Raw genomic sequence first — 14,611 nt, 5'->3', positions numbered from 1 at the left:
CCCCCTGCTCTCATCTCCTTCACGCCTACTCTCGCGCTTCTTCGGCGCAGGCGCTAATCAGCTCCCACCTTAGGCTCCTCCCCCTCTGCGGACACCGGCGCACTGCAGTCGCCAGACTTATTTCCTCAGCCATGTCTATGGCGCCTCACCCCGCCCCGCGCAAGCGCACTGCTTTCCTCGCCACCCCTGACGCAGGCGCACTATGCTTCTCCAGGGTAGCTCCGCCTCCGCGCAGGCGCACTGTATTCTCTCGCCACGCCTCCCCCGCCCCGCCCCCTCCCACCTCGCGCCTGGCCCCCAGTAGCTACTGCTGCAGGCGCTGCCACAGTCCCCGGAGCATCTCTGTTCTCTTCCCTGGCCCCGTGTGCTGAATCCCGCCGAGCGGTCCTTCGTGTGCGGGGGCGTCGGCGCGGGCCCGTGCCCTCGTGCGGGCTTCCTCCCGGGCGCGGAGACGGGCGCGCGCTGCGGCGGGCGGGGGCGCGGCGCGGGGCGGCCCGGAGTGGGCCGCGCGTGGGGACGGCCAGGCCGCCAGGGCCGGGCCTCCGCCGCCTCCTCCGCGGCCGCCGCCGCCCCCCTGCGCACCCTCCGGCCTTGCGCCGCCGACGACACCGGCCCTAGTGAGTGCGGGGGTGTGGGGGCGCGTGGGGCGCGGGGGAGGGAGCCTTGGGGGCGTGGGCGTCGCGCTCTCCTCCTCCCCCGTGACACCTGCTCTGTTTCTCCTCTCAGTGGATCGCAGCTCCAAGCGGAGGCCCGTGAAGCCCCTGGCCGCGTCCCTGCTCGAGGCGCTCGACTATGACAGCTCCGATGACAGCGACTTTAAAGTGGGCGACGCTTCCGGTAAGGTTCCCTCCCCCACCTCGCGGGGAGCCCTCGGGTGGGGTCGGCACCTGGCAGGAGTTTAGGGTTAGAGCCCAAATCCCCTCCTTCCCCGGGCCGCTGGTCAGCAGCCTGAGGTGGGGAGTGGCTCAGGGACAGAGAGCCAGTCCCAGACAGGGGAGGGCCTGGGGTCCGGCCGGCCTCAGACACTGCCTGGCTGGGTGGGCCTGGGGAAGTGACTAGCCCACTCTCTACGCCCCCCTGTCCACTGGAGTGATTGGGGATGGAGGGGAAACTACCGGGACCGGAGAGGCTGGCCAGTCGTCGTGCCTGGGAGGGGCACTGAGGGGCCCCCTAGGTGCTCCCTGATGGTACTAAAGGGCCTGACTGCTGGGGGGGGGGGTCCCAAGGGGCAGATCCTGGCACACGGTGGGGGCAGAAGGGCACAGAAGCTCTTACAGACATCTGCAGAACCGTAGGGGCACCATTATAGACAGGCAGAGCGCAGAGCCGGAGAGATGGACAGATAGACTACCGTTACACACACACTGTTACACACGTGTAGAAATGGACACAGACCGTTACACACATAGGTGCAGGTGCACGTACGGCTCTGCCAGCTCTCCTGGAGGCCTTCTGAAGCCGGTGATGTCGCGGGTGCCACCCTGGCCCGGCCTTCCCAGCTGTCCCCCTCACTGCCCCTTGCCCAGGGCTCACCCATGCCCCGCCGGGAGCACTTTGCTGTCTAGGCAGGAGGAGGAGCCAGGCCGGGGCCCTCCCTCGGCTTCTCAGTCTCCCAGGAGGGCCTGATTGGCCCCACTGGATGGGCAGAGACGGGACCCGACTTTCTGGCTGAGGACGGGCTGGAGACAATCTAGGAAAAGGAGTGGGGAGGGCAGGAGAGGCGTCAGGGGCCACCTCCTTGGACCTCGGGGCCGAGCCGCTCGTCCTGCGTGCCCTCCGTGCGGAGGCCCCGGGCTCTTGGAGGGCACCAGCTCTGCTGCGGCTCCTTCCGAGTCACAGAGAGCTCCACCGGCCCTGGGATCTTTCCCAGAAGCCTTCCGGCAGGGTCCTTTGGGGGGAGCAGCCCAGAGTCAGGCACTGATGTGGGGGCCTCCCGGGGCGGGGGGCTGCATGCTGAAGGCTAGGGGTGCGTCTGGCCCACTGAGGCCCGCTCCCTGCCTCCTCACGAAATGTGATCGTGGGCCCCAGTTAAGAAGGGACTTGAGTACCACGGAGGGCGGTCCCGCTGGCTGATGGCGTGTGTGTTGGGACTTCTAGGGGGTCCAAGGCCTGGAGCTCAGGCTCTGCGGTTAGGAAGACTTCAGGAACTCGGTCTGGCCTCAGCCACTCTTAGCTGGCTGACTGGCTGCCTCTGTTTTCTCCTCTCTGAACTGGGATCGTCACTGCCTCCGCCTCCCAGGGTAGTGAGAGCACCGAGGGCGTCGGAACGCGTTAGGCAAAGAGCTCTTGTTACGGGCGATACCGGCTCCCGTGGACTTGGACATGCATGTTGGCCGTCACGGGCATGTGGCAGGAGCGCGGGCCTCCTTTGCTGCTTTCCTTCTAGCAGTAGCCGTTCGGGGAGTCGCGACGAAGACTGAGTGCTTGTTTCAGGGAAACGAAGGCGTTTTCTCTTCCGTGCGCCCTTGTTGCTTCTTCCCCTTCTTTGTCCCTGACTCGTCTTCCTCTCTCGACTTCTCTGAGGGGACGCGCTGTCGGTCCGAGCCAAGCTCCTTTCTGGCCACGGAGGGCAGAGGGGTCCCGGCCCTGATGACCCCTGCTCAGTCTCCCACTCCTAGTGAGGGCCACTTTTTCTTTGTTCCCCTGGAAAGCATGTGTTTACCCACGTGGCCCCCCGTCTTAGGACTCGCTGGGCGCACATGGCAACAGGCTCGCAGCCTCCTCACAGGACTGACCCTGCCCAGCTCAGCCAGCTCGCCACGTGCCTCGTGGGGTGCTCTATTTTGGCCCAAAGCAATTTCTTCTTTCCTGGTAGTAGAGTCGATTGTTGGGAGACGGAGATGGTTGAGGGACTGCCATGGCCTGGATTTGTAGGGAAGCTCCACGGGAGAGTCATTGCAGTTTGCCTGGTCAGAGCCACCCGATTAGAGGCCCTGCTAGATGAGGGATTGTCTAGAAATGACGGAAATTAGCAGGACAGTCCAGATCTGGAACCGCTGCAGCGTCTCCCTGCTACCCACAGAGGCGACTGGAGACAGACCAGCTCCTCCGACGGCCACCTGCGTCCCGCTCAGAGAATTGACCTTTTTGAGGAGCCATAAGACTGAGGAGAGACCGGCGAGCAGGAGAGCCGCCTTATCCAGCCCTCCCCTTTCTCAGGTGGTCAGAGGCCAGCTCCGGCCCTTGTGGGAGCTTTTCAGGCAAAACGGCCAGAGTGGAACCTTCATCAGGTGGAGGGATGTCCAGCAGCTGGACTTAGGGATAATTGGGTCAGGCTATTTTTATAGCAGTTTGGAGGCCTGGCCTAGGAGCACTCAGGGGTCCGTTCATGCGGGAGATCATGGTGGCCCTTCCTCTTTTGGGATTGTGGTGATTGTCCACAGGGCTCTCGCCTACCCTTGGAGAGGTGAAGTGCACTCAATGGAAGCCCCGAGGCCCTGCTGTTTCAGGGCCCCCGCAGTGGCCCCTCCAGCATTTCTTCCAGCCCCTCTTTTTCTATCAGGAAGATTCTGGTTCACTTTTAATGTAGGACAGTCCTTCTCCCTCTCTCTTCCAGTCAGCGTCTGGAGGCTAAGGTTGGGCAAGTTTGGAGGAAATAAAGCACATTAGTGGGCCATAGCAGCCCCCTCCTTCGCCCCAGAGTCGCTGGGGTTCTGTTGAGGAAGCCTCCTGGGACTTGTGGGCTGTGCAGTGTACCCTTGTGTGTAGGGGTGGAAAATGCAGAAGCCTCACTACATCATTTAGTGCCTGTTTTGCCAGAGCCACAGAGGCCAAAGGATTGGGTCTCTTCTCTCCATCTGCTTGTGTTTGTCTCTTTCTCTGACTCTCTTTCCCTCTAATTCTCTGTCTCACTTTCCCTTTCTGCTTATGTCTGTCTCTCCCTATGACTCTGTCTTTGTCTTTCCCTCTCTCTGTCTTTGTGTGTGTGTCTGTCTCTCTTTCTCTGTTTCTGACTCTCCCTCTGCTTGTGACTGTCTGTATCTCTCCCTGACTTTCTCTGTCTCTTTGTTTCCCTCTCCTTTCTCTCTCGCCCTCTCTGTCTCTGTCTCTCACTCTTTTCCTGACTCTCTGTCTCTCACTCTCTCACTCTTTCTCTCACTCTTTCTCTCTCTCTCTCTCTCTCTCTCTCTCACTCTCTCTCTCTCCCTCTCTCTCTCTCTCTCTCTCTCTCTCTCTCTCTCTCTCTCTCACTCTCTCTCACTCTCTCTGTCTCTCTTTTTCTTTCTCTCTCTCTCTCTCCATCTCTCTCTCCCTCCCTCTCTCTCTCTCTCTCTCTCTCTCTCTCTCTCTCTCACTCTCTCTCTCTCCCTCTCTCTCTCTCTCTCTCTCTCTCTCTCTCTCTCACTCTCTCTCACTCTCTCTGTCTCTCTTTTTCTTTCTCTCTCTCTCTCTCCATCTCTCTCTCCCTCCCTCTCTCTCTCTCTCTCTCTCTCTCTCTCTCTCTCTCTCTCTCTCTCTCTCTCTCCCTCTCTCTCTCTCTCCCTCTCTCATTCTGTCTCTCTTTTTCTCTGTCTCTCTCTCACTCTCTCACTCTTTCTGTCTGTCTCACTCTTTCTCTCTCTCTCTCTCATTCTCTCTCTTTCCCTCTCTCATTCTCTCTGTCTCTCTCTCTTTTCTCTATGTCTCTCTTTTTCTCTGTCTCTCTCTGTGTCTCTGTGTCTCTCTCCCTCCCTTTCTCTCTGTCTCCCACACCCCCCTTGTTTCTTGTTCCTTGTGGACTCTGGATTTGTCTTTAATTAAGAGCCAAAGGGAATTTCTGTTTCAGCCTGGGCCAGGAGGGCCTGGAGATTGTGTCTTTGAGTGTCTTTTTTCTTTTTTTACAAATGAGGGAGCTGAAGCCTTAAGTGCCTTGCCAGAGCTTGTTTGGGAAGGTGGAGGCTCGGCCTGGTCTACAGCCCAGGCTTCTGACTCCTCACTTCCAGGCCAGGCTTTGCAGGGGATCTCAAGGCTTCCTGTCCATAGCTGGAAGCTGGAAGGGCCTGGGTAGGGAATGGAATGGATGCTTAGGAAGACTCAGGAGCCCAGAGAGTGCTCTCCACCCTGCAGGGGAGGTGACTTGAGGCCATTTGCCAGTTGGTGGGTCCCCCTGTGGCCCCCTCTTTTCAGGCCTCAGGGTGCTGGGAGGCAACTTTGGCTCCCATAGTCTGGGGGGCAGTGTGTGGCAGCCGGAGCTGAGTGTGAGGGGCTCCCCTCAGCTCCAGGAGAAGAGGCTCAGTACAAGGTTGGCCCCTGCGTATCTGTGTGGCCAGCGATGGCCCGTGCATTGTGTGGGGAGTGCTCCCCCCGAGGAATACGGACGGTAGTGTTGGGGGTCGGGTCCTTTGGAGCCTTTGCCAGGGCTCAGCAGGGCTCCCCATGTGACCTTCTTGGCTGCCCAGGACATTTGGTGTCCAGGAGGCCGAGGGCCTGGGGGAAGCGGAAGGAAGTAGAGACGGAGGCTCTTCCTTCTCTTCTGCCTCTGGGCTGCGTGGCTCTCGTTCAGCAGAAAGACAGAGGATGCGAGACTCAGAGCCTGTCTGTGGGCGTGCTGAATCGGGGGGATCCGAGGGTCCCTCCCGGGCAGGGGAGCAGGATGGTGCAGTGCCCGGCCCTTGTCTGCAGGCCGCTGCCTCCGCTGGATCCAAGGCTTCATCTCCTGGAGGGTCCAGCCAGGCGGGGGGTGCTGGTCCTTCCTGTCACGTGTCTCATTTTGCAAGTTACTCACATTTCGGTGGCTTCATTTGTGTCAGCGTTGTGTGTGTGTGTGTGTATGTATCTACATATGTGTGGTTTTTTCTCATCTTTTCAACAGATTCTGAAGGGAGTGGGAATGGAAGCGAAGACCCTTCGAAGGACAGTGGAGAAGGGTCCTGCAGTGACTCCGAAGAGAACGTCCTGGAGGAAGATCTCGCCGAGGAAGCCAAGGCCGAGGCGCAACTGCTGAAGAGTGCCGGGGAGGGAGATGGCCCCGGGGCCGAGAAGGCCCTGGGAAAGACGGAGAAGAAGGAGGAGGAGACTGGAGAGAAGCCCAAAAAGAGGAAGGACAAGGACAAGGCCGAGGGGGCCGCCCCCGCCCCCGCAGCCCCCGAGGAGCAGGCCAGCGAGCCCAAGAAGTGGAACCTCCGCCGGAACCGGCCCCTCCTCGACTTCGTGTCCATGGAGGAGCTGAACGACATGGACGACTACGACAGCGAGGACGACAACGACTGGCGGCCAGCAGCTGCGCGGAGGAAAGGCAAGGCCGCCTCGCACAGGGACGGCAGCGATGGCGACAACGAGGATGATGAAGATGACTGCAGCGGCAGCGACGAGGATGACAACGATGACGGCAACGACGAAGGTCACAGCAGCCCGGCCAGCGATGGGCCGAGCAAGAAGAGGAAGAGTCAGGTCCTGAGCAGGACCAGCGCCGATGATGAGGAACTGACCAATGATAGCCTGACCCTTTCCCAGAGCAAGAGCAATGAGGTAGAGCACCCCGATCTCTGTGGGATCTCTGTCAGGGCGGTGGGGCTGCCCTGCGAGCCCCCGTGTGCCATGCTCAGAGGGCCAGGAGCTCTCCCAAATCGGCTCCCCAGGCCCTCCTCCCTGCCCCAGCGCCTAGAGTGGCTTGGCCCCCACCTCCCTGGGGTCCTGATGACCACCCGAAATCCTCTTTGGAAAGTGCGTAGCCTTGTGCCTGGCACAAAGGATGCACTTAATGCCTCCCTCCCTCCTTCCCTCTCTCCCTTCCTCTCTTCCTCCCTTCCTCCCTCTTCCATCCCTCCCTTCCTCCCTTCCTCCCTTCCTCCCTTCCTCCCTTCCTCCCTTCCTCCCTTCCTCCCTTCCTCCCTTCCTTCCTTCCTTCCTTCCTTCCTTCCTTCCTTCCTTCCTTCCTTCCTCCCTCCCTCCCTTCCTTCCTTCCTTCCTTCCTTCCTTCCTTCCTTCCTTCCTTCCTTCCTTCCTTCCTTCCTTCCTTCCTTCCTTCCTTCCTCCCTCCCCCCTCCCTCCTCCCTCCCTCCCTCCCAGCTGTCATAGAGCTGCCCCACCCCCATGATTTTAAGGCCAGCTGCAGAGAGGAATGAGGGGCTCCCCTCCTCCCCCACCCTTTGCCTTTACCTCCCTTAGTTGCTTTAAGTGGTGCATTTCGTCCAGTGGAGGTTGGGGCGGCCCTGCTTCTGGGGCTCCGGCTGCGGCCTGGGCATGTGTGTGCGAGTGGGGCCTGAGCTCTTGGGGGGGGGGGGGGGGTGTTGCTGATGTCATCCCCGGCACTGGAACAGGCCGGCTGGCCCTCGGCGTCCTCGCCCTAGACTCCGCCCTGAGCAGGCCCAGGGCTGCCCCTCCTGCCCGGCTCCCTGAAGGCGGTCCAGGCTCCTCGGGCAGGGACGGCCCCCAGCTTTCCTTCCTCGCACGGTCTTGGGGACTTTCTCGTCTCTGCCCGTGAGCCCCCGAGGCCCCGCCTGCCTCCCAGCTCCTTGGATTGGCTCGGAGGGTCCCCCGAATCCTGGCCCGGAATCCTCCGGTCTGGGTCCTGCGCCGCCCCTCCAGGAGCACCGCATCCCGCCGGGGGCCGCTCGACGGGTCTTCGGGAGGCGGCCGTCGGGCCGAGCAGCTCCTGGGCTTTGGGGTCCGGGCGGGGGAGGGGCTCCCAAGCCCGAGAATTGAGTCTTCGGGGCCCCGTTTCCCACGTTCCCTTAGAAGTCCGTCCGGTGAGCCTTGACCCGAGAGCTCCCCCTCTCGCAGCGGGGCTGCTCTTTAAGGAGAAGGGGGTTGGTGGGGACGAGGGGCTGAGCTGCCCGGCTCCTCAGGCTGCCTTTCCAGCTCTCAGCTCTCGAGTTTCCCTTTCGCCGTGCCCGACCCTCGCCACCACCCCTTCACGACCCCCGAAGGGACTGTGAAGCCTGGGGGGCACCCTGGAGGCGGCGTCTCAGCCTCGGCCCCTGGCTGCTCTCCCCTTTCCTCCTTGACTCGGTGGCCTCCATGGAGAAGTGACGCCTCGTCCAGCAGGTCGCCAGCCCGGCGCCGGCACTTCCTTTTGGGCCTTCTCTGGGAGCCTCCCCTTGGTCTCCTCCAATCTCTCCGGAGGCCCTGACGGTCTCGTAGTTTCCAATCCAGCGGCCTGGCCTCCGTCCGTGACGGCCTCGGCTCCCTCCGGCCATCCCTCCGCCTCTGTGGCCTGGGCCCGGGAGGCTCTCCCCCTTCTGTCCAGGGGTGCCCCGTGCTTTCTGGAGGCCTTTGGTGCCTGGCGCACAGGAGGCGCTCAATAAACGCTCCCTGCCGATCGCAGAATGGCGTGGCCCGTCCAGGCCGCCATTTTAGTCTGCTGCTCCCGCTCGGGGGGGTTCCCCCTGGCCCTTGGGTGGCCTCTCGGAGACCAGGCGGGGGTCGTCTCTCCAGTGATGGCCGTCCATTTCCCCCGTTATCTCCCCCCCCAGTGCTTGGGAAGGTGGCGGGGTGGGGCCGGCGCCACCCTGTGGCCACAAGCTGTCTGCAGCCAGGCAGTTCTGAGCATGCCTGCCCCGACGGCCGGGCCCGGGGTCTAGGTGTGAATCCTGCTTGGGGTGGCCGGCTTCTTCCTAAGCTTCCGTGTCCTCCTCTGTAGAAGGATGAAGCTGGAGCCCCCCGCGGGGATCCTTGAGGCCAAGCCTCGGCGAAGGGACTTTTGGGGCTCGGGGACGGCAGGCAGGGAAGAGCGTGAGGCTCACTTCCTGGGGTCTGCGCGCGACACCGAGTGCAAAGAGAAAAGCACCTTCCTGAGGGGGGGCCGGCCGGTTCCTGAACCCCCCCCCCGTCCGGGGATGGTGGAGATCCGGAGGCTGGTGTAGACGTCTCGGGGTGTCCCGAGGGCCTTCCCGGGGCATAACGCTGTTGGCGCCTCTCTTGCAGGATTCCCTGATTCTTGAGAAGAGCCAGAGCTGGAGCGCCCAGAAGATGGATCACATCCTCATCTGCTGCGTGTGCCTCGGCGACAACAGCGAGGACGCCGACGAGATCATCCAGTGCGACAACTGCGGCATCACCGTGCACGAAGGTGAGCCCGGGGGGGGGAGGGGGGGCCGGCGGGGCCGTCACCGTGCACGAAGGTGAGCCCGGGGGGCCGGGGCGGGGCCGGCGGGGCGAAGGGACTGGGCCCGGGTCAGCCTGTGCCCTGGCCAGCGGCGCAGACGCTCCGCGCTTCCGCCTGGGCTGAGACAGGGACAGGCGCGGCGGCGGCCGCTTCCTTCCCGTCCGGGCCGTGAGTGGCAGGCTCCTCGGGCAGCCTCGGCCTGCGCCGCCGGCGAGCCGGGAGATGCAGCAGCGAGGGCCGGCGGGCCCCGGGCCGTCGGCCCTCCTGGAGGAAAGAAGCCTCTTGTGGCGGGCACTGGAGGGGGGACCTCCAGGAGGCAGCCTCTATTGGGTAGCGCAGGCGGGAAGAGCGCCGAGGGCGAGGCGCGGACAGGGGGTCTTTGGGGATCCGAAAGGGCTCCCGAGTCCCTCCCGGCGCGGGGCCTGCCTTCCTCGCTTCCTGCACAAGCGCGCCAGTCACTCCCCCTCGCCTGCCTCCACGCCTGCCCTTCCCTGCTCTGCGAGCGGCGACCGCACTAGTGGCTTCTTCCGCTCCCGTCGTCGTCACTACAGCCCCCCCTCCCCCAGTCTGCTTCCGGGCTCGTGAGGCTCCCAGGCGTGGTGAGGCGTTCGCCGGTGCTTGCAGCTGGCCAGCAGCCTTTCCTCCCGGCTCAGACAGAAGTCCTTCGGGCCGCTGTTTGTGCTGCCTGTCGGCCGCTGTCCGCCTTTCCCCTCCCTCGGACGGGGACTTGGCTTTCTGCAATGGCCACTTTCCGCTTCCCCGGAACCTTCCTAACGTGTTCCCTTTGCCCGTTTGCCGCCTCTGCTGAGTGCATGGCCTCTCAGAGTCTCGGGGCTTCCTGCCCCTCCACCTGGCATTCCGGGCCCCTTCCCAGCTCCGTCGCCTCGGAGCCCCTCCTGGAAGGCTCTTCCCGGGGTCCCCGAGCGGCGCGGGCGCCTTCCGCTTGTTCCCGGCCTCCCCGAGCTGCTCTCCGGGGGTCAGCCCGTGTGGGCAGCGTCCCGGGGGCTGCTGAGCTCGCCTCGCCCCCAGTTTCTGCAGGACTCCCCGCTCCGGGAGCGCTTTTCCTTTTCCGAGAGCCCGCCTAGCGCCTTCCCCCATCTTGCTGTTCAGCCCTGCGCCGGGGTCTTCACCTTCCCTTGCCGCAGCCTGGCCGGGCTTCCCTGGCCGACGCGTTTTGTTGGTTCATCAGAAGCGCGTTCTTGAGAAGGGCCGAGAGGAGCTCGCTCCGGCCTAGCGGGGCCGCTTCATTTCCAACTTGAATGGCCGTTCCTTGGCCGTCCTCGGCCGGGGACCCTCTTGCGCCGCTCTCCCCAGCTTCTCGGGCCCGCTTCTCTGACCCCTCTGCCGGGAGGCCCCCTTTCCCTTGGCAGCCCCTCACATAGGCCTTCGTGCGACCTGCTGTACCCAGGCCTGACCTGTCGCCCATCTCCCACGCCCTCCTGGGCTCCCCCGACAGCCACTCCGTCCCCACTTTGACTCGTTCTCTCTCCTCTGCCCTCCCCTCTTCCTAACGCCCTCCTTCCCGGGGAAGGTGTCGTCCTCCACGTTTGTCGCTGCCCCCCGTCCTCCTTTCCCCCAGCCTGGCTCCACGTGCCTCCCATCCCTCCCCTCGCCCAGCTGCCCCCTCCAGGCCCGCATCGGCTCCCGCCTGGCGTGACGCTCTCGGCTTTCTGGAGAGGCCGTGCTCGAGCCTGGAGGCTCTTTCTGACGTGCTGCCCGCCCCCCTCCTCGGCCCGGCCGGCCCCTGGGCTTCAGAGACCCTGACTTTGGGACCCCGAGCCGGGGTCGGCCCCTGTGGGCACCTTCCCTCCCGTTTTCCTTCACGCCTTTTCCCCACGTGCCCACGGCCTCTCTGTCTCGTTCTCCCCCGTAGGCGGGGCTTCGTGATCCCGCTGACTTCTGAGGCCCCCCCCGGGGGGTGTCTGCTCAGGGCTTCCCTTCCTAACTGCGCTCGTGGCTCCCTGGCCTCGGCACCGGTCCTGGCGAGCTTCGATGGAAAAGGCCTTTGATCGGCGCCCCAGACGGTGCTTGGAGGCAGACCTGGGCTGCTCGGCTGCAAGGCTTGGTTGGGGCCGGACGGAGGCCAGCAGCCCTGCTGCCGTGGGGTCGCTGAGGGGCTCGGCATGGTGCAGTCGTGGCAGAAAACCCTTTCTGCCCCTTCTGGCCACGGCCCTTTGACGTGGGAGCCTCTCCGGCTCCGGATCCAGCACGCTGTCCGCTGTACCGTGCTGGGGCTTCCTCCCGTGGGCCGGGCCGTGGCCAAGCGTCCAGTGGCTTGACGATGGGCTCCCCGGTCACTCATCTCGGCAAACGAAGCAACACGATGGGGAGGGAAATGCCCTTCTCACCCTTTTTTGAGACTCTTCCCAGAGGCTGGTCTGGGAAAATGGAGGCACTTCCTGGGGACTTGGTGGTTTTCCAGGTGCCAGAGCTCCCTCAACCCTGGCCCTATTTCCCTGCCCCCCCCGGCCCCTGTTCCTGCCTTTGCCGTCCTCCTTTCTCTCCCAGGTCAGCGGGTTGGGCTGGGGGGCATCGCCGCCACCAGCCTCTCCCAAGGAGTTTGGGCCTGCCTCTAAGTCACCTCATGCTCTTTGCTCCCAGGCTGCTACGGCGTGGACGGAGAGAGCGACTCCATCATGAGCTCGGCTTCGGAGAACTCCACGGAGCCTTGGTTCTGCGACGCCTGTAAATGCGGGGTGTCGCCCAGCTGCGAGCTGTGTCCCAACCAGGATGGGATCTTCAAGGAGACGGATGCTGGCAGGTCGGTAGCTGCAGTTGGCTCCTGTCGGGTGCCCCTGGTTCCCCGATCCGGGCACGGTTGGTCCTTGGGGCCTGGAGGAGGGCCCCGGCCACGCACGCGCCTCTGGGGGTCTTTGTGGGCTTCTCCACGAGCCAGAGATCCGGCATTCTTGGCAGCGCGTGCTCGGCAGCCGTGGGTCTCACCGCTCTATCTCCTGCGGGGTTCGGCTGCCCGTTCTCCGGGGACATCGCCAGGTCTTCGGGCTAGAAGGCCCAAGTGCCCCTGCCTTGGCCTTGGCCTTGCTGCAGGGAGCGAGACATTGCTCCCGAAGGCCTCTGATTGCTGCCCAGGCTCTGAGGCTGGAGCAGGTGGCCAGAGAGGGCCGGGCTCCTTCGGAAGCGTCCCCCGCGTCTGCCCTTCTAGCCCGCAGTCAGTCAGCAGACGTTGCGCTAAGCTCCTGTCCGAGGCCCTGAGCCGGGGCCTGGGGTACAAGGAGAGCTGAGCCCACCCCGACCTTTTCTGGAAAGGCGCTCCTCTTCCAGGACTCCGGGCACGAGGCCCCCTTCCCCCCAGCCATGTGCAGGGGCCTTGGGAAGGGCTGAGATGAGCCCAGAGCAGCACGTGGAGTGCTGGCAGTGAAGAACAGCCCCGGCATGGGAGAGAGAGGAGGGCCAGAGTCCAGATGTGGGGCCTGTCCCGGGGGTGAGCCTCTGGATTCAGGAGGATCGCCGGCCATGTCGTCTGCTGACCCTTAACCTCATCACCTGACGTACTGGGTTGGGGGCCAGTGAGGTGTGTAGGGTCTGCCCGCTGGGTGCCGTTGCCATCTCACTGGGCCCACACTCTCCCCCTGGGTTGGCGATGACCCTTCGGGGGGCCCCTCCAGCCTTCTCCCTTCCCACTTCCATGGCGCTTCCTCCATCTCGAGCATCCCCCACGCCATGGTGATGAAGTCCTCAGCCTTGCTCCTCCCTTGCTGGGCCTGGGCTCCAGGGCCCCACGAGAAGGTCCAGGCTGCCCTGGGAATCAGGGCTGAGCCTCTGCCTCTGTCTTCAGCGCCTCGGTAGCACAGCGGCAGCCTCTAGCTAGTGCCTAACCTTCTTTTTGGTTCAGCCAGTCATGCAAGCGACGCTTTTCTTTATCACCCTGATTCCCTTCTCTTTAACATTCTTGATGGGAACATCAATAGTTCACAGAAACTTACTGCATTGAATGGAAGATGACCACCATCTGTTGGTCTCGTGAGATCAGGGCCCCCAGACTACGGTCCGCAGGCCACGTGTGGCCCTCTGAGGCCACGCTGTCTGGCCCCCACTGCACTTCCGGAGGGGCACCTCTTTCACTGGTGGTCACTGGGAGGAGCACTGTATGTGGTGGCACCGCAAAGTCTGCCGTTGCTTACATACAGTACTACTTCTGGTGACATAATTCTTTGCGTGGCGCCTTAGAACGAGGCACTGCGCAAAGGATTCTGTGGCTGCACAGTGGAAGACGTCAGCATGGTGAGCGGCGATCTGGGGGAGGGGGTTCTGCACTGTGTGTACTGCTGCCCGGTTAGGATTACAGTTAGGTTTTTATAGTCCAGCCCTCCGATGGTCTGAGGGACAGTGAACTGGCCCCCTGTGTAAAAAATTTGGGGACCCCTGCATTAGATGTTAGGGTGATGGTTCCCCTGTGCCTGATGGGTGCTGGCCCCTCTGCCCTGTGTTTCTTTTCTAACATGAAGAGATTCTTGGGATTGAGAAGCAGCAAATGGGGCACCGGCACAGAGAGATGCCCACGGACAGTGGGCCACAGGGACCATAATAGTCTCTCAGCACCTCCTGTAGGAGGGAAACCCCAGGGGATCTCCGCAGCACAGAATAAAGGCTTGCTGACTGATAGACAGGAATTGTGTGTAAATTATTCTTGCCTTTCTGATCAAAATCAATTGTTTTCTTCCTGGAAACTTTCTTTGGACTTCTGTTGTATTAAAATGCATGTGAATTTTAAAATGAATCCCTTTGCTAACTAAATAAGCCCCTTTCTTTCCATCCTCCTTTGAGTTACAGAGCTGGCAGGACGGGGCTCAGCATCTTGGAGACCCCTTAGGCTGGCTTTGAGAATGATGCCTGGTCCACAGTGGGGTTCAGTAAGCACTTGTTGATGGCTGCACTGGATCTAGTCTTCCCCATGCTCACGAGGGGAGAGAGAGCAAAATCCCACTTCAGTGTTGGTAAAGTGTGAGGAAGAAAAGGGTGGAAGTCAGCCCTCCTTTCACTGTCTGACACCTGCATCCTACCATCACATTTGATCCAGAACTAGCATTAGCCTCATGCCTGCATTTAGGAAAATCTTTGGTTTGCCAGACTATAGGGGAGCTCTCTGGGCCTGAAAGGAATCCGATCAGAAAAGGCCATGGGGCAGTAGCTACCCAGGTTTGCCATGAGCCCGTGTGAATGGTTTCCCTGGCTCAGTCCCAGCACCTGACAGACAGAGTGTGAAGCTCAGCCCATGTTGGGGAACAGCTCCCACTGCCCAGGCTGTGCAGAGATGGGGCTTCTCAGGTCCCTGCGCATTCACAGCACTTATAGTCTGGCTCCTGGAGTAGACATTGGTTCACAAGAGCACCTTCTTGCTCAGGTTCTTTCCAAGCATTCTGAGGAAGGGTGACCATATGGTCTGTGGAGTTAGGATTGGGCCCTGTCCAGAGAGGGCAGGGCAGGTGCCTTTCAAGGGCCCCTCTGTGTGTGGTCCAGGTGGGGCATTGGGTGAGTGTGTCTGCTTTGTTTCTCCCAGTCCTTGGATAAAGGTGGGATGTTATGGTCATTGATGACTACTGCAGACCCACAGCTTTCTGGCTGTCT

General features: G+C 62.3%; 1 protein-coding gene across 3 annotated transcripts in view; it reads left to right on the top strand.

The window, feature by feature from the left end:
• Positions 1 to 290: 290 nt before the first annotated feature.
• Positions 291 to 14,611, top strand: part of PHF14 (PHD finger protein 14) — a 79,759-nt gene continuing 65,438 nt past the window's right edge. For 2 of the 3 annotated variants that reach the window (XM_056800587.1, XM_056800588.1), the window contains exons 1-5: positions 291 to 617; positions 727 to 837; positions 5,792 to 6,447; positions 8,845 to 8,989; positions 11,627 to 11,786. In XM_056800587.1, the coding sequence (XP_056656565.1) occupies position 617; positions 727 to 837; positions 5,792 to 6,447; positions 8,845 to 8,989; positions 11,627 to 11,786 (1,073 nt within the window). In that variant the 5' untranslated portion in view covers positions 291 to 616. The remainder of the gene's footprint in view (positions 618 to 726; positions 838 to 5,791; positions 6,448 to 8,844; positions 8,990 to 11,626; positions 11,787 to 14,611) is intronic. The other variant, XM_056800586.1, reaches the window with a different exon arrangement.

Source organism: Monodelphis domestica, chromosome 5 (assembly GCF_027887165.1).
Source record: "Monodelphis domestica isolate mMonDom1 chromosome 5, mMonDom1.pri, whole genome shotgun sequence".
Taxonomy (NCBI): domain Eukaryota; kingdom Metazoa; phylum Chordata; class Mammalia; order Didelphimorphia; family Didelphidae; genus Monodelphis; species Monodelphis domestica.
The sequence above is the reverse complement of the archived record's forward strand: the minus strand, read 5'-3'. Positions and strand labels throughout refer to the sequence as shown.